Here is a 17,870-nt window from a genome sequence, read left to right as displayed (position 1 = left end):
TATACTCCCTGCAGTATAGAAAAATGAGAGGTGATCTCATTGGAAAAATATACGATTCTGAGGGGGATAGACAGGGTGGATGCTGAGAGGATGTTTCCCTGGCTGGAGTGTCTAGTACTAGGGGGGGCACAGTCTCAGGATAAGGGATAGGCCATTTAAGACTGAGATGAGAAGGAAGTTCTTCACTCAGAGGGTTGTGAATCTTTGGAATTCTCTGCTCCAGAGGGCTGTGGATGCTGAGTCTTTGAGTATATTCAAGGCTGAGATCGCTAGATTTTTGGACTCTCGGGGAATCGAGGGATATGGAGATGGGGCGGGAAAGTGGAGTTGAGGTCGATGACCAGCCACGATCTTAATGAATGGCGGAGCGGGCTCAAGGGGGTGTGGCCAACTCCTGCTCCTAATCCTTATGCTTTCTTATGTTCTTAAGCATTTATTGAACGATGCAACTAATTGAAATCTTGCTCTAAAGAAAGTATCTGAAAGTTTTGACTATTGAAGTCTCTTTCTCCCCCCCCCCCCCCGGCGTCAATTCTTGCTCCTCCGCTGGCTCCTTGCTTGGGTATAATTCCACAGGCACTGGGCATCACTGAGTACCTTGCCCAAGTGGTTATTATTCACCTGTAAGGTATCAAAGTGAGTGCCATCAGGCCGTTGAGCCAAGTGAGCATCATAGTTGAACTTGAATCCGTCCTTGTCTGCTGTCCATAGCAGGGGTCACTGGGCATTGATCGGGGGCACGACCCCTGGGTAACATCCCCCTCTGAGCACAGGGGTGCTGCGGCCAATTGTAGCGCAGACTGGGCGTTGAGCCAGTGATCGTCATGGCTCATTGGATAGAATCAGTCATCCAGCAGAACTTCATGTCTCAATTTTAAAAACTCATTTGTAGATTGCCTCTTTTGTCAACTGTGGTCCTTCAAGAATCAGTAGGAAACTGACCTGCCTTTAACAGTGATTAATTTGCTGCGCTATCATTGCAAAATAAACCCTTCGGGATTCAGCCATCATCTAATGTCCTTTTAGGGAAGGAAATCTGCCATCTTGACCTGGTCTGGCCTACATGTGTCTCCAGACCCACAGCAATGTGGTTGACCCTGAACTGCCCTCTGAAATGGCAGCTCACCACCACCTTCTCAGGGCAATTAGGGATGGGCAATAAATGCTGGCCTTGCCAGCGATGCCCACATCCCAAGAACAATTTTTTAAAAGTGAGAATTGGATTTCCCCCCCCTCCGGTGAATCCCATGGATTTTATCCCCAGTCTCTGCTGCATTTGCTGAAAGCAGCAGGGATGACTGTAGGGACATGGCAATTGGTTTCCGCACCCGATGGGTTGATGGGTTTGGGTGGCTAATGGGGGGAGGAAATCAGTCAGTCCCGACTCCTGATCGCCATCTAGTGACTGCTGCTGGAACGAGCACCGGGATGAATTTCCACTAGAGAAAACTTCTATCCCAAGTACTAAGCAGAGGAAAAGTGTTGGAGGCCCGTGCTGCTGTGTCTCCGCCACCTTTGCATTGCACATGCACTGCCAGCAGTTCTCCCTGGGGGGGGGGGGGGGTGGAGCCAATCTTGCCTTTCATTGTCTTTGGGGGATGGCCCATTTGAAATATGGCGCGCGCGTGGCTTTTCCTATTGAGGAGCCAGTGAGCCGGCCAAGCGGGAGCTGCAGAGCACTGGGGGGGGGGGGGGGGCCGTGCAGCTTGCAGGGAACGTTGGGCGGAGCCCTTCCCCCCTCGAGAAAGGCCAGGCACTGAGCTGCAATTGGAATGAAGAGTGAGTGGCAGCAACACGCCGACTGCTTTCAATGTTCTGGGTCCCCACCCGCAGTGCAAGCACGGACCACCTGACTTACAGTCAGGCCAGGGGAAGAGTAGGCCGCCCCGGGTGCATCAGTGTCAGACCAGGGGCAATATTTGGCTTGGTTGCAGTGCCCCTTGTGACCAAATAGCCTGCCAACCTTCACCGTCCAGACACCAAGAATGAGCTTTTGGACGAGGTACGAGGGGTCATCAGCACCTGTGCACCATCGCCCAGGATGGGTCAAGAGGAGCAGTGAAGAAAACTCCGACATCCAACAAAACCAGTTTATGAGGTGGTTCACACGGCGATATGTGCGCTCACTAGGTCCGTGCAGCAGAGCAGGTCTCTAGTCGTCTTGGTTAATCCTTGCCACTGGACTAAGGCCTAGCTCTGTCAAGTCCGTGTGGTGGCTGGTGTGCAATGGCCACCACACGCTAAAGAAATCCACGCACAGGCATCTTCCACCCTTCAGGATGTAGTTGGGGATCTGGAATATTAGATCCTTCATTGAAACACCTGTGAACTCATCCCTTTTTCGGCGTGGAACCAAGTCGTCTTCGCCTCGAGGGACTGCCTATGATGATGATTATGAGGTGGTTATTCCATAATGGGGGCATTTATGTTCAAAGAGCTTTTTGCCTCCATTCCTAACCTGATCACTTTTCTCAAACTCAGTCAGACTCTCTCAACAAGCACTTATTTTGAATCTGTTATTTCACTTACCTGGTGCTCCGTGACAAGAATCCTAAAATGAGACATTCTATTTTCAGAATGTGAAGCGTGACCTTGTCCTCACCCCGAAGTTTGTGTACCTCATTGGACGAGAAAAAGTAAAGGAAGGTTCGATGAAAGGCCAGGTGAAAGAAGTGCTGAAGAGAAAGATTGAGTTGGAGCGGATTCTAACGGTGTCGCTGAGGTAAGCCAGTATCACTGAGCCAGCAGCAATCACGGGATACATTGTTCTTTTTCAAATTTCAGCATTATATGCACACAAACTTTCACACAGGTAGAGCCTCTTGGTTCTGTATTGGCTCTGCCGCTTAGACTATTGACTTTTCTGTTACTACCACAGACACAAGACTTCAACTTGTGTTAAATTCTGTGGATGGAGCTTGGTTCAGTTGGTTGCACTCTTGCCTCTTGAAGGTTGTGCATTCAAGTCCCATCTAGCCTTGCGCTGCACTGCAGCTCTGGGATGAGTGCTGCATTGTTAGTGGTGCTTTCCATTGGATGAGAGAGTAAACGTGAATCTCATTGGCCTCTCTAGGTCCACTGGCACTGTTCGAAGAGGAGTTCTTCCTTTTAACCAACATTACTGAGAGCGGGACCTAACTGATAGTTAGCAACGGCTATTTAATTTCAACAATAACACAGCTTCTTTTCATTGTGCAGCACAATGCAAGACGACTTCTTTATCCTACACGAGCAGGAGTATGACAGTTTGCTGGAGTCTGTCTTTAAAACTGAATTCATCAGCCTCTTATCTAAGCGCTATGAAGATAGAATGCAGAAGAAGTTACCTCTGCGGTTCAGTAATACGTGAGTACCTCTGCAGTCTGATTATTACTCGACGCACGCATGACTATAAAACCCATTGAATTATATAGCCTGCCGGTGCATGCAGCAGAAACTGTTCTTCATGCTAGAATTTTGATTCCTTTCTGCATTCTTCCATTTTGTTATGGCCGTTTGAGTGTCAGCTGTGGCTCAGTGGGTAGCACTCCCGCCTCGGAGTCAGAAGGTTGTTGATTCAAGTCCCACTCCAGAGACTTGAGCACAGAATCTAGGCCGACACTGCAGTGCAGTGCTGAGGGAGTACTGCACTGTCGGAGGTGCCATCTTTCGGATGAGACGTTAAACCAAAGCCCCATCTGCCCTCAGAGATGGTTGTAAAAGATCCCATGGCGCTATTTTGAAGTAGAGCAGTGGAGTTCTCCTCAGTGGCCTGACCAATATTTATCCCTCAATCAACACTTTTTTAAAAAAAAACAGATTATCTGGTCATTATCACATTGCTGTTTGTGGGAGCTTGCTGTGCACAAACTGGCTGCCGCACCTCCCTACATTACAGCCGTGACTATACTTCAAAGGTATTTAATGAGTTGTAAAGTGCTTTAGGACATCCAGTGGTTGTGAACGGCACTATATAAATGCTAGCTTGTTCTTTTAGTTTAACACCTGTGTTTACTGTTACCTAGACTTGAAATGAAGGTAAGGAAGGATAACTGGGGTCCATGGAGCGCTGGAAGCTCTCGACAAGTTCAGTTTATCCAAGGTAGTGGACAGGTGGCAGTACTCAAACCCAGCAGCAAGACCTTGCAAGTCAGCATTGGCCCAGGGTTACCGAAGAACTCGCGTAAGTCACACATTCGCTTCACACAGCTCTGAGTCAGGGCCCAGTCATTGTATTCATGAGTACCTGCAGGGGTGAATGCTGAACAAGAACTTTATACTAACATTGCTAATATTATCAATTTAATTTTGGTGGGGCACAGTAAATATATAATTTTCATACTCCATGAATATGACCATTGTGAAGCACCCCAAGAACAATATATTGGGAAGTATTGTTAATAAGAACCCCCCCTCCAATGGGTTAGTTTGTGTTTAGAATCGAATCCTTCATTTCAATCCCTGGTCTGTTGTGTTTTCGCCAGGTAGAACTGAGAATTACAGCGATGGACTTGTTAAAGAATTGTTAGTTTTCTAAAATCATCCAAGTTTACTACCTGATGGTATTCAGTCTCCACACCAAGAGTATACTGCCATACGGCAACAGGTTAATGGAGTAACCAAAGCATTGTCAGCAGCTGCACTGAGAGGGGACTCAGTTCCTTTTTGCTCATCAGTATAGGCTAAAAATTGTATTATGAATAAATCAATAAAAGATCAATACACCATGTAAATAACAGCAGCTCTCTATTGTATTGATGGAAATAACTTACGCGATGTCTGATTAATACCAAAGTACGTGGAAACATTAAGGCACTGCCTCACTGTGCCACTACAGGTGCTAAAATATGTCTCTGTCTGCCGTCTGTCTGTCTGCTGTCTGTCTGTGTGTGTGTGTGTGTGTGTGTGTGAATCTATCTATGCTCGTGTATCTGTGTGTGTGTATTTGTATGTCTAAATCTATCTGTATGTTAGTGTGTGTATGTGTCAGTGTCAATGTATCTGTATGGCTCAGAGATGTGGACCATGTACAGCAGACACCTCAAATCGCTGGAGAAGTACCACCAATGATGTCGCCACAAGATCCTGCAAATCCCCTGGGAGGACAGACGCACCAACATCGGTGTTCTCGCTCAGGCCAGCATCGAAGCACTGACCACACTCGACTAGCTCCACTGGGCTGACCACATTGTTTGCATGCCTGACACAAGACTCCCAAAGCAAGTGCTCTACTTGGAACTCCTACACGGCAGGTGATCCCCAGGTGGGCAGAGAAAATGTTTCAAGGACACCCTCCAAGCCTCCCTGATAAAGTGCAATATCCCCACTGACACCTGGGAGACCCTGGCCAAAGACCGCCCAAAGTGGAGGAAGTGCATCCAGGAGGGCGCTGAGCATCTCGGCTCTCGTCACCGAGAGCATGAAGAAAGCAAGCGCAGACAGCGGAAGGAACATGTGGCAAACCAGTCCCACCCACCCCTTCCTTCAACGACTGTCTGTCCCACCTGTGACAGAGACTGTAATTCCCGTATTGAACTGTACAGCCACCTGAGAACTCATTTTTAGAGTGAAAGCAAATCTTCCGCGATTTCGAGGGACTGTTGATGATGATCAGTGTGAATTTATCTATGTTAGTGTGTCTGTGTGTATGTGTATATATCTGTGTTTGTGTGTCTGAATCTATCTGTATGTTAGTGTATGTGTGTTTGTATATTTGTGTGTCAGCTAACTTTGTACAGGCCAGAGACCAGTCACTGGGCTCAGTACCACTGGGTAATATACCTACAAGTTACAATTGGGTTGCTTATTTTTACGCTACATGTGATTATGTATTTTCTGCTAAATATACATGGGATTAAAATCATTTTTAGCAATCCCACCCTATTGGGAAGCTTTTACGTCCACATTTATTAACTTTCATTTGGACCCTTTCTCCCTATGTTGACTATCCGGTGACGATCGTTGAAATTTGCTAAATGAGTTTCTGTTACTTTGTACCTTTTAATTTTAGGGCCCACAAGGAGGGACTTGACACAAGTGAGACAACAAATGAGCAGGCCACAAGGTCCAGCTTACCCAACCCGAGCTGCACCCCCTCCTCCAGCAGGTAACTCTCGAGGGTTAAGGTTACGATTCCCCCTATGAACATCCGATTGAGGAAATTTCTGAAAACAAGTGGAGGGAGAAAGAGTGGGTGTGGGGGGTGGCCTGAAGATTAATCTCCTGTAAACTGCTTTCACTAAAACCCAGTAGAAAAATCATAGGGGCGTTTATAAAAAAAAAAAAATTGTGGGTTTTAATTATTTTCTTTGTGAACACTTTTGCTTATTAGTTACAAAAATATTGGCAATGGGATGAAAAAAGGCTGCTCAACCGAGTCAAGAATCATCCAATCGGGTAACAGATTCTGTTCGTTTACCAAGGCGGGTCCTGGTGAGGATTGGAGCGTGAGGCCACCAATGGCGGGAGTGTGGGGGCGGGGCAGTTGGAGGCGGGAGCGTCATGTGATGAAACCTCCAGGAATACGTCCAACCAGAGGTGGTGACCCTAAGAAAAGACCAGTGCGCCTGTTCTGTCCAATGGGCTGGTACACACACTGAACTCTCCTTGATCTGCTCATTATCCAGCAACCCCTACTGGAATTCAGCACGTTTTCACACGAGGACAGGATCGGGCCTTCCTGTCGGTGAATAGCCTGGTGATATTTGCTGTCTAGTTTTACACACAAAGTATGGTCCTTTGGGTGATGCAGTCAAGTGCAGTTGGAGGCCATGGAACTGTTCACTGAAATAATTTAATGCCTTCAGGAGGGAAAAGGGAGAAATTAGTGAGGAACAAGAGAAACTAATACCAGCCAATTTATAAAATGGGGCTGTCTACTTTTATTAATCAGAGCTGTTTTTTTTACAATTATTAAAAGTTTTAAGTCTCAAGGTTTCTACACAAGAAATTAATGGAGGTACTCTCACAGACTAACATATTGCCCGAAGAGTAGAGTCCTATACTTATCAATGGTGCAAAACTCCTAGAAAATGTCATTAGGTTCAAACCAGAACTGTCAACAGTGGAAAGTGAGATTTGATTTTGTTCAACCAATTTCCCGTCTCCTGAATGTGTTGAATTCTTGTTGGGGGTATGGATCCACGGGTACCAGCTTTTTGGCCACCTGGGCATTGATCAAGTGTGAGCCCCAGCACTGAGTGTTGGTGGGCTATTGTACCCGGGAGGTGTCGCAACGGAGGACCAATCCTGTGCTCAGCTGATGGCCAAACACTCGCACTTTCAGCAGCAAATGCTGGCTGCTGATCAGCGGGGAGAGCCCGAGCTGATTCTTCACTCCCTCGCCCATGAGCACTGAGGCATTTGTAGTGGCCCTCCTACTAACCTGTCTCTGATCAACTAACTCAGGACAGACTCTGAATCGAGTCTGGAGCCTTTCAGCTGCTCGCTGGATAAACTTGCTGAGCTGTTGGAGGAATGCGACTCATGATGATAACTGGGTGAGCTGGATTGCAAACCTAATGTGGGGGAAGAATTGTTTTGGTCATTGGGTGTAATAATAACATAAGAAGGACATTGTTTATGATCACCCCTCCCAAGGAGTGATGATCCATTTTTCGAGTGACTGACACTAAAATGTGCCACACCTTGAAACCAAAATGAGTAAGTCACTCCAAATGATTGACAGGTCTGTAATGGGTCCAGATTTCACCAAACTTGGCTTAGCTGATAAGGTATTTCTGCCCCTTTTTCACCACATTACTGATGGCGGTGCACGTTTATCAGCAACGCACTATGTTAAAGTTGTTAAAACCAAAGGAAAATATGCGGATGCTGGAAATCTGAAACAAAAATCGCAAATGCTGGAAACACTCAGCAGGTCAAGCAGCATCTGTGGAGAGAGAAACAGAGTTAACGTTTCAGGTCCATGACCTTTCATCAGAACTGGAAGTTGTTAGAGATGAATGACTTTTAAGCAAGTTTAGAGCCAGGGAAAATGGGGCAATGATAGGGTGGAGAACAGGAGGGCTTAAATGTCAAGAGTGATGCTAAAAATGTTTTATAGATTATATGGCCAATATAGTTACAGCAGTTACACAAGAACATAAAAACATAAGAAATAGGAGCAGGAGTTGGCCATTTGGCCCCTTGAGCCTGCTCCGCCATTCAATAAGATCCTGGCTGATCTGATCTTGGCCTCAACTCCACTTCCCTGCCCGCTCCCCATAATCCTCGACTCCCTTATCCTTCAAAAATCTGTCTATCTCCACCTTAAATATATTCAATGACCCAGCCTGCACAGCTCTCTGGGGCAGAGAATTCCAAAGATTCATAACACTCTGAGAAGAAATTCTTCCTCAATTCCATTTTAAATGGGAGACTCCTTATTCTGAAACTATGCCCCCTAGTTCTAGATTTCCCCCATGAGGGGAAACATCCTCTCAGCATCTACCTTGTCAAGTCCCCTCAGAATCTTATACATTTTAATAAGATCACCTCTCATTCTTCTAAACTCCAATGAGTATAGGCCCAACCTGCTCAACCTTTCTTCATAAGACAACCCCTTCGTCTCCGGAATCAACCTCGTGACCCTTCTCTGAACTGCCTCCACTGCAAGTATATCCCTCCTTAAATAAGAAGACCAAAACTGTAAGCAATACTCCAGGTGTGGTCTCACCAACGCCCTGTACAGTTGTAGCAGGACTTCCCTACTTTTATATTCCATCCCCCTTACAATAAAGGCCAATATTCCATGTGTCTTCCTAATTACTTGCTGTACCTGAAAGCTAACTTTTTGTGTTTCATGTACAAAGCTCCCCAGATCCCTCTGTACTACAGCATTTTGTAATCTCTCCCCATTTAAATAATAATTTGCTTTTCTATTTTTCCTACCTAAGTGCATAACCTCACATTTTCCCACATTATACTCCATCTGCCAAATTTTTGCCCACTCACTTAGCCTGTCTATATCCCTTTGCCGATTCTTTGCGTCCTCCTCACAACTTGCTTTCCCACCTATCTTTGTATCATCAGCAAATTTTGCTACAGTACACTCGGTCCTTTCATCCAAGTCATTAATGTAGATTGTAAATAGTTGAGGCCCCAGCACCGACCCCTGTGGCTCTCCACAGGATATCGTTTGCTGACCCAAAAGACCCATTTATCTGACGACTTTGTCTCCAGAGAGAACAAAATATTCTTCTTCTCAGGCAGTCCCTCGTATTGAGGATGACTTGCTTCCAGAGGGATGAGTTCACAGGTGTTTCAATGAAGGCCCTAAAATTCCAGGTCCCGAATGACATCCTGAAGGGTGGAAGATGCCTGTGGGTGGATTTTTTTAACGTGGGGTGGCCGTTGCACACCAGCCACCACACGGGGCTTGACAGAGCGAGGTCTTGGTCCAGTGGCACGGATTACCCAAGACGACTGGAGACCAAGCTCTGCTGCACGGACCTAGCGCGCACACATATCGCACAGTGTGGGCTGGGCCCGTGCTGCCCCTGGGCCTTCGGCTCTTCTGGGCCCCGGTCACATCCCTCTACAATCTCTCGCCGCTCCTTCACCCCGACCTCGTCGCTCCTGCTGTACCTGCCCACGCATTGCAATGATTATTACACTCAATGTACTTACTTACTTTTTGAAGAGTAACTAAAATTGGTTCCTCAATTTTTTTTGTTCAAAGGTTTCCACCAGAACGGAGTCATAAAGAGCTTCAATAACACCTCTCAATGGCCTCCTTTAAACTCCCGACCCAATCAGAGAATATCTTACCAGGGCATTACAGACCGCCCGTTACTGCCAAAGCCAGGCGCCAACCTCACAGACAAGAATGCCCGCGTTCAACATAACCTGGATTTCTTGAAAGTGCCAGAGCAGGGTGCTGCAGGGTAAGAGCTGCTCCACAGGTCTGTTACATTGTTACATCTCTGAGGATAATCAGTGGCCTCCGATTGTTTGAGGAACTGTGACTCCACTCCTCGGAAGTGTGCTGGAATCCCACTCGGGGAGGAAAGACTTGCAGACTTAATTGGAAGCCAACAAGCACCTACTGTTGAGTAAATTTCAGATGCTTGGGCGTTGTTGATCTATGAGGGATAATAGATTATCTGTGGCTGGCTATGTTGATGGTTATTTTTTTCCAGGGACAGTGTATTGGTGAACTTATACCACACACTGATGCGTACCTTGCCTGGACACCTCTACCTCAAGGTACAGATCGTCTCCTTGCACTTTGCTGAGATGTGCGGGTGCACTTGAAATGGTATCACGCCTCTCAGATGAAAGTCTGCTCAATGTGGAAATATGAAATGGTACAATGCAAACAGTGATCAAAAGTGGATAACGACTGCTCTTCCAACACGCACAGATCCTAAAATTATTTTGTGAGCGAGTGACCCGTGCATCAGTGAGCTATTTCACCACGGGGGCCATCACAACCAGGCCTACTCTTGTCTTCACTTGACATCTACACATGTACGTTCTAGCAAAAGTCACTAGTTAGGTATTGGGAATGGCAACCCAATAATATTTATTTCCCTTTCCTATTCTGTGGACTTGGTTTTACCAATGTCCCCCACAGCGGAGATCAGCTAAAGACTGGCATTTGCAAATATATTTGCCAGTGTACTGCGGTGGAGCTGAAGCAGTTTAGCACTTGAACAACAATCAAACTTGTTGTGAGTTTTTGTGTCACAGGCAATCTGTTACTCGGAACAGCTTCCCTCGGTTGTGTAACTTCTGTTAGTGTTTAGTCAGTGTCCTTGAGTAACGCATTGCAGGGAAGCTCAGCCAACACACAAATGAAAGAAGTCTGCCCTCTGCTGGCCAGTCTTGGAGCTGCATTGATACTAGTCCTATCTGAAAGAGAAGCCAAAAATGGGTGAAAGTATACTCCCAACATAATGGCATTATCGAGGCCTCTACATTAAATTAATCCAATCAGTAATTGTGATGAGGGATTCTTTAACCAAAAGAAACGTTGCCTCACCTGTTTTGCTGTATTAACTTACAGTATTTATAGTAGGTGTGTATAAATTATTTTTAAAATCTCTTCCCTTTTTATAGTAACCGTACTGGAATGACCCGATCAAATGGAGGAAAGTGAGTCAAGAATGGTACTGTTGGGTGGTGGTTTGGTGCTCTTGCTTCTGGATTTAGTGCAGCTGTTTTAGTTTACAGTAGTATTTAGAAGCATGTAGGTTTGATGGCCTATCACTGGTTTTGTTTGGTGATATAGGTGGTCATCGCGCTAACCTAGTTGTCTCTTTAGTCAGCCCTGGCTGTGGTGGTGGGAGAATGATATTTCTGACTGTTAATGAGACTTCATAATGTACTAATGTCACTAAAAGCAATCACCATCAATAACATCACTTCAAGCAGGTATAATGGAGGTGGTGTGTGTGTTGAAAGATATAGCTGGTGCACGGATCTGACTGATAAATTGTACTGCACCTTTTTCGTTCTATAGTGCTGTTGTATAGTCTTTTTTTTTTAAAATCCATATAAAATTTTAAATAGTAAAAATGTACAAGCGGCGTGCTCCCAGTGTATATACATCAGTATGCACAACACCAGACCAATGCATTTTTAAGTCGAAACCCCAAGTCTGAACATAGGAACATAGAAAATAGGTGCAGGAGTAGGCCATTCAGCCCTTCGAGCCTGCACCACCATTCAATATGATCATGGCTGATCATGCAACTTCAGTACCCCACTCCTGCCTTCTCTCCATACCCCCTGATCGCTTTAGCCCTAAGGGCCACATCTAACTCCCTTTTGAATATATCCAATGAACTGGCCTCAACAACTTTCTGTGGTAGAGAATTCCATAGGTTCACAATTCTCTGGGTGAATAAGTTTCTCCTCATCTCAGTCCTAAATGGCTTACCCCTTATCCTTAGACTATGACCCCTGGTTCTGGTCTTAAAACTGAGGGGCTTTGATTGACTAGATAGGGAGAAACGGTTTCCACTGGAAGTAGAGACAATAATCAGCGGACACAGAATTAAGATAAAAACTGGGGGGTGGGGGGGAGGAGATGAGAACTCTTTTTTTATTTTACGCAGCAAAAAATTGTGATCTGGAATGCACTGTCAGAGAGGAGGGTGGAAGCAGATGCAATAATAACTTTCAAAGGAATTGGATATAAACTTGAAAAGGAGACATTTACAGGGCTATGGTTAAACAACGGAGAAGAGGGACTTGGCACCACTGCTCTGCCAAAGAGCCGGCACAGGGACAATGGGCCGAGTGGCCTCCTGTGCTGTATGATTGAATTGAAAACTTTATTCCCATTCAGGCTTCCCTGGGGTGTTGGAGATAGGATGAGGAGGAAGAGTTTGCATAGCTTCACTGGGTTATTGGGAGGGAGGGAACTTTCTCCTGAAGGACGTTTTGTCAGTCAAGAACTTGCACCGTGTGTGCCTGAAGATGTCGGCTATGAGAGTTTGCTTCAAGTCCAGGAAATGGGTGTGGATGGATGAGAGTGAGTGAGGTAACAAAAATACAGAAACAGACAGTAATTCTGGGCAGTGGAATAGTCAGTACAATCACTGTATCTTGATTTACTTTCTTTAATGAAAAGAAAATAAGCTGCCAAGATTATGAAGGGGATGAACTAAACAAATCAGTGGTGAAGGGCACACGTTAATCATTAGGATGTTGGGAACAAGAAAACCAAAGTTGTTGGAGGAAGTTTTAAGGTGTATTGGACTTGGAGAGCACATCATGAGGGAAGGGCTGGACGTGAAGAGCATATCTGGCCTAAAGGCCGTTCCCTGTTCCTAAAACTTCTATTCTAATGTTTCAAGGTTTGTGACTTTGTTGTTACTTTGAAGACTTGCTCTGAGTGCATTGATGCTGATTGTCTACAGCAGGGGTGTCCAAACTACTTCCTGTGACCATAGGTAACCCACGAGCCCTGCCAATTCAACCCCCAAATGCAGACCACGCAGCTCTATTTATGGTTCTGCTATCTCACTCGCGGGTTCATCCTGATTGAGTCCTGTGTATCCTGGAGGTCTCGAACAAGGCTCTGCCTCATCACCAAGGTCTATTGGTATCAGCAGCTCGAGATGTTTGCCAATTAATGGGCACATTGATTTCAACTTCAGACATGGCACGATCCTGGGTGGTCCTCTAGGACCAAGAGCTTGGACACTCCTGATCTCCAACTTTTCATTCTCTGGTCTTTCCCTGCGAGGAAATGCTTGCAGTAAGACATGGCGGTTCGGGGTCCAGGGCAGCGAGTTCCAGTAATTCTTTCTTTTGCTTTAGTGCGCACAGGCAGATGACGAGTCGGCCACCCCCGGCAGGAGGTCGACCTAAGCCACAACCCAAACCCAAGCCTCAGGTACCGCAGTGCAAGGCGCTGTACGCGTATGATGCTCAGGACACCGATGAACTTAGCTTTAATGCCGATGATGTTATAGAAATAGTTAAGGAAGGTAAGTAGTGGCTTTAATTAAATGCAATCAATGCTCCCATTCTCTTTGCATGTTCCATTGGATTTAAATATAACCGCAAAGTTTAAAAACACACTCCATTTCCCCAGTTAAGTGACTTGTGTTGTCTTCAGACTACATCTTGGTGCCAGTGTAGTGCTGAGCTTTTACTGTACCAGGGCCAGAGGCATGTTGTAACACTGCTAGTTCCTCCCTGATCTTGATGATGGTAGCAATCAGCTTCAAGCTGAGGTTTCATGGTCGTATAATTGGGATTGGTGTTAATTTTTAATGCACTACATTAAATGTGTTGGTATAATGATATACAGACAAGTGCTGCTGTAGTATGCATGGAACTCCCAGCATCACATCATTCCCACCATTCCCTGCATGTACACACAAGCACTTTGAGCTTTTCCCCATCATTGCGAGGATGTTTTATCTCTCTCTCACTCGCTTTCCTTGACACCATTGCTCCTCTGCACCTTCCTTTCCTGTTCCTCCGAAGCACCAGATATGAAATCCAACGTGTTCGTTCTTCTCACTGTGTTGACATGAAAACTTATTGCACTGTCTGCTACTCCAATTAGTTATTTCACAGGACCTCCAATCTGTGCAACTTTTTCACCAACGTCAGCCTGCAGGCTTCTAAAATCCAAGCTTGAAGTTGCCTAGTCATTGCGTTTGAAATGACCTTGTTTTCCCTCACACTTCTCAATGCACTATTGGCCCTTCACTTGGGTTTCTCTATTTAAAGATAAACCAAGTATGCACTCTTTACTTTTATAAAAGCACTAAAAGTATAAAGATGGTATAACTGGAAACATTTTAAGTTCTGAGATCCCTTAACTACAAAAGTTAAAAATCCCAGATGCCTATGTAGAGGATACATTTTTACATAATACTTAACGAACAGCCAGATCTCATTGAATAATGCATATATCATTCGATAAATCCAATCCAGTCTGCTCCTGCCCTGGTTTTTGCCTGTATCATAGATGGAATGTTTCCAGTTATACCATCTTTATACTTTGTGCTTTTGTAAAAGTAGAGTGCATACTTGGTTTATCTTTAAATAGAGAAACCCAAGTGAAGGGCCAATAGTGCATTGAGAAGTGTGAGGGAAAACAAGGTCATTTCAAACGCAATGATTAGATTAACAGTCTGCTCAGAGGAGCACAACCAAAGTCCTAATGTCTGTGATTGGCTCCACATATCAGTTCTATAATGGTCATTATTTCTATTTCTAATAAATTAATACAGAAAGCCACTGTCACTCAAACCAATTTACTTGGCATATTGTTCCTCTGGACCTGCATCAACACTATTGCTGTCCTGGCTTGCTTCTTGTTTGATCCAGTAGTAAACCTTCCTAACCACGTCTTGAGGCTATCCCCATTTCTATATGTCTCAATTTTAACAAGAAATGTCTGTATGGAACCTTATCATATGCATTCTGAAAACATGTGTGTTTACAAGTAACCCTTGATACTCCTCCAACATCTCAGTGACTGTCAAAGAATTTTATACTGAAAATACTACAGCAATATTGGTGTGATCTATTACAAAGGGCAATGAGCTATCATTCAATATAGTACAGGAATACGAAGAAAAATCTTGTATGTGTATAGAAACATAGAAAATAGGAGCAGTAGTAGACCATTCAAGCCCTTCGAGTCTGCACCGCCATTCAGTATGATCGTGGCTGATTCTCTATCTCAACACCATATTCCCGCTTTTTCCCCATACCCCTTGATGTCTTTTGTTTCTAGAAATCTATCTATCTCCCTTTTAAATATATTCAGTATGTCCCAAAGTGCTTTACAACCAGTTAAGTACTTTTGAACTTTAATCACTGTTGTAATGTATGGAAAAGTGACCAACAAGTTGCGCACAAGATCCCATACATGGCGGAGATAAATGATCAGACAATCTATTTTAACAATGTTGGCCAGGACACCAGGAGAACTCCCCTGCTGTTTGAATAGTGCAGTGAGATCTGTTATATTCATCTGGGAGGGCAAATGAGACCTAGGTTTGACATTTTATCCCAACATTAACAAAGGTTCATGGATTATGGGTACGGTAACATAAGAGGAAACAGCAGAGGCTCTGACCATCATTTTCCAATCCTCGCTGGCTACAGGTGTGATGCCGGAGGACTGCCAACATTGTACCATTGTTTAAAAAGGGAGAAAGAGATAGACCGAGTAATTACAGGCCAGTCAGCCTAACTTTAGTGGTGGGAAAATTATTGGACAAATATTCTGAGGTACAGGATACATCTTCATTTAGAAAGACACAGATTAATCAAGGACAGTCAGCATGGATTTGTTACGGGAAGGTTGTGTCTGACTAACTTAATTTTTTGGGGAGGGTTGATGAGGGCAGTGAGCTTGATGTAATGTATATGGATTTTAGCAAGGCTTTTTGATAAGGTCCCACGCGGCAGACTGGTCATGAAAGTAAAAGCTCATGGGATCCAGGGCAAAGTGGCAAGTTGGATCCAAAATTGGCTCAGTGGCAGGAAGCAAAGGGTAATGGTCGATGGGTGTTTTTGTGACTGGAAGGCTGTTTCCAGTGGGGTCCCGCAGGGCTCAGTACTCGGTCCCTTGTTTTTTGTGGTATATATCAATGATTTGGACTTAAATGTAGAGGGTATGATTAAGAAGTTTGCAGATGATACCAAAATTGGCCGTGTGGTTGATAATTAAGAAGAAAGCTGCAGGAAGATATCAATGGACTGGTCAGGTGGGCACAAAAGTGGCAAATGGAATTCAATCCGGGGAAATGTGAGGTAATGCATTTGGGGAGAGCTAACAAGGCAAGGGAATACACATTAAATGGTAGGACACTGAGAAGTGTAGAGGAACAGAGGGACTTTGGAGTGCATGTCCACAGATCCCTGAAGGTAGCAGGACAGGTAGATAAGGTGGTTAAGGCGGCACACAGGATACTTGCCTTTATTAGCCGAGGCAAAGAATATAAGAGCAGGGAGGTTATGCTTGAACTGTATAAAACACTAGTTAGGCCACAGCTAGAGTACTGCGTGCAGTTCTGGTCACCACGTTACAGAAAAGATGTGATTGCATTAGAGAGGGTACAGAGGAGATTTACGAGGATGTTGCCTGGACTGGAGAATTTTAGCTATGAGGAAAGATTGGATAGATTGGGGTTGTTTTATTTGGAACGGAGGAGTCTGAGGGGAGACCTAAATGAGGCGTATAAAATTATGAGAGGCCTAGATAGGAAGGATCTATTTCCCTTAGCAGAGAGGGGTCAATAACCAAAGGGGATTGATTTAAAGTAAGTAGTAGGAGGCTTAGATGGGATTTGAGGAGAAATCTTTTCACTCAGAGAGTGGCGGGGGTCTGGAACTCACTGCCTGAAAGGGTGGTAGAGGCAGAAACTCTCACCACATTTAAAAAGTACTTGGATATGCACTTGAAGTGTCGTAACCTATAAGGCTACAGACCAAGAGCTGAAAAGTGGGATTAGGCTGGATAGCTCTTTGTTGGACAGCACGGACACGATGGGCCGAATGGCCTCCCTCTGTGCTGTAAATTTCTATGATTCTGTGGTTATGTTACTGGACGAGAAATCCAAAACCTGGACTAATAGTCCAGACACAGGAGTTCAAATCTCGCCAGGGCAACTGGGGAATTTAAATCAGTTAATTAAATAAACATCTGGAATAATGCTTTTGGGGAGGGCTAACAAGGAAAGGGAATACACATTAAATGGTAGGATACTGAGAAGTGTAGAGGAACAAAAAGATCTTGGCGTGCATGTCCACCGATCCCTGAAAGTAGCAGGCCAGGTTGATAAGGTGGTCAAGGCATACGGAATGCTGCCTTTATTAGCCGAGGCAGGGGGGTTATGCTTGAACTGTAGTTAGGCCACAGCTGGAGTACTGTGTGCAGTTCTGGTCACCGCTTTTCAGGAAGGACGTGATTGCACTGGAGAGGGTACAGAGGAGATTTACGAGGATGTTGCCGGGGGTGGAGAATTAAGCGATGAGGACAGATTAGATAGGCTGGATTTGTTTTTATTGGAACAGAGGAGGCTGAGTGGAGACTTCATTGAGGTGTATAAAATTATGAGGGGCCTGGATAGAGAGGATGGAAAGGGCCTATTCTCTTAGCAGAGGGGTCAACAAGCAGGGAGCATAAATTTAAAGTAATTGGTAGAGGTTTTGAGAGGAAATTTCTTCACACAGAGGGTTGTGGGGGTTTGAAACTCACTGCCTGAAAGGGTGATAGAGGCAGAAACCCTCAGCACATTTAAATGGCCTGCTTCCGTGCTGTAAACTTCTATGATTCTATGAAAAAGCTAGTAATGGTGACTATGAAACTACCAGATTGTCATAAAAACCCATCTGGTTCACTATTCTTTAGGGAAAGAAAGCTACCATCCTTACCCGGTCTGGGCCTATATGTGACTCCAGAC

General features: G+C 45.0%; 1 protein-coding gene across 3 annotated transcripts in view; it reads left to right on the top strand.

Moving 5' to 3' along the window:
* myo1ea (myosin IEa) overlaps window positions 1-17,870 on the top strand; it is a 160,929-nt gene that overhangs the window by 140,255 nt on the left and 2,804 nt on the right. For 2 of the 3 annotated variants that reach the window (XM_070858377.1, XM_070858375.1), the window contains 7 exons: window positions 2,577-2,722; window positions 3,199-3,345; window positions 4,005-4,162; window positions 5,990-6,085; window positions 9,662-9,866; window positions 11,044-11,079; window positions 13,255-13,424. In XM_070858377.1, the coding sequence (XP_070714478.1) occupies window positions 2,577-2,722; window positions 3,199-3,345; window positions 4,005-4,162; window positions 5,990-6,085; window positions 9,662-9,866; window positions 11,044-11,079; window positions 13,255-13,424 (958 nt within the window). The remainder of the gene's footprint in view (window positions 1-2,576; window positions 2,723-3,198; window positions 3,346-4,004; window positions 4,163-5,989; window positions 6,086-9,661; window positions 9,867-11,043; window positions 11,080-13,254; window positions 13,425-17,870) is intronic. The other variant, XM_070858376.1, reaches the window with a different exon arrangement.

The sequence above is a fragment of the Pristiophorus japonicus genome, chromosome 17 (genome assembly GCF_044704955.1).
Source record: "Pristiophorus japonicus isolate sPriJap1 chromosome 17, sPriJap1.hap1, whole genome shotgun sequence".
Taxonomy (NCBI): Eukaryota; Metazoa; Chordata; class Chondrichthyes; family Pristiophoridae; genus Pristiophorus; species Pristiophorus japonicus.
This window is presented reverse-complemented; position numbering and strand designations above follow the sequence as displayed.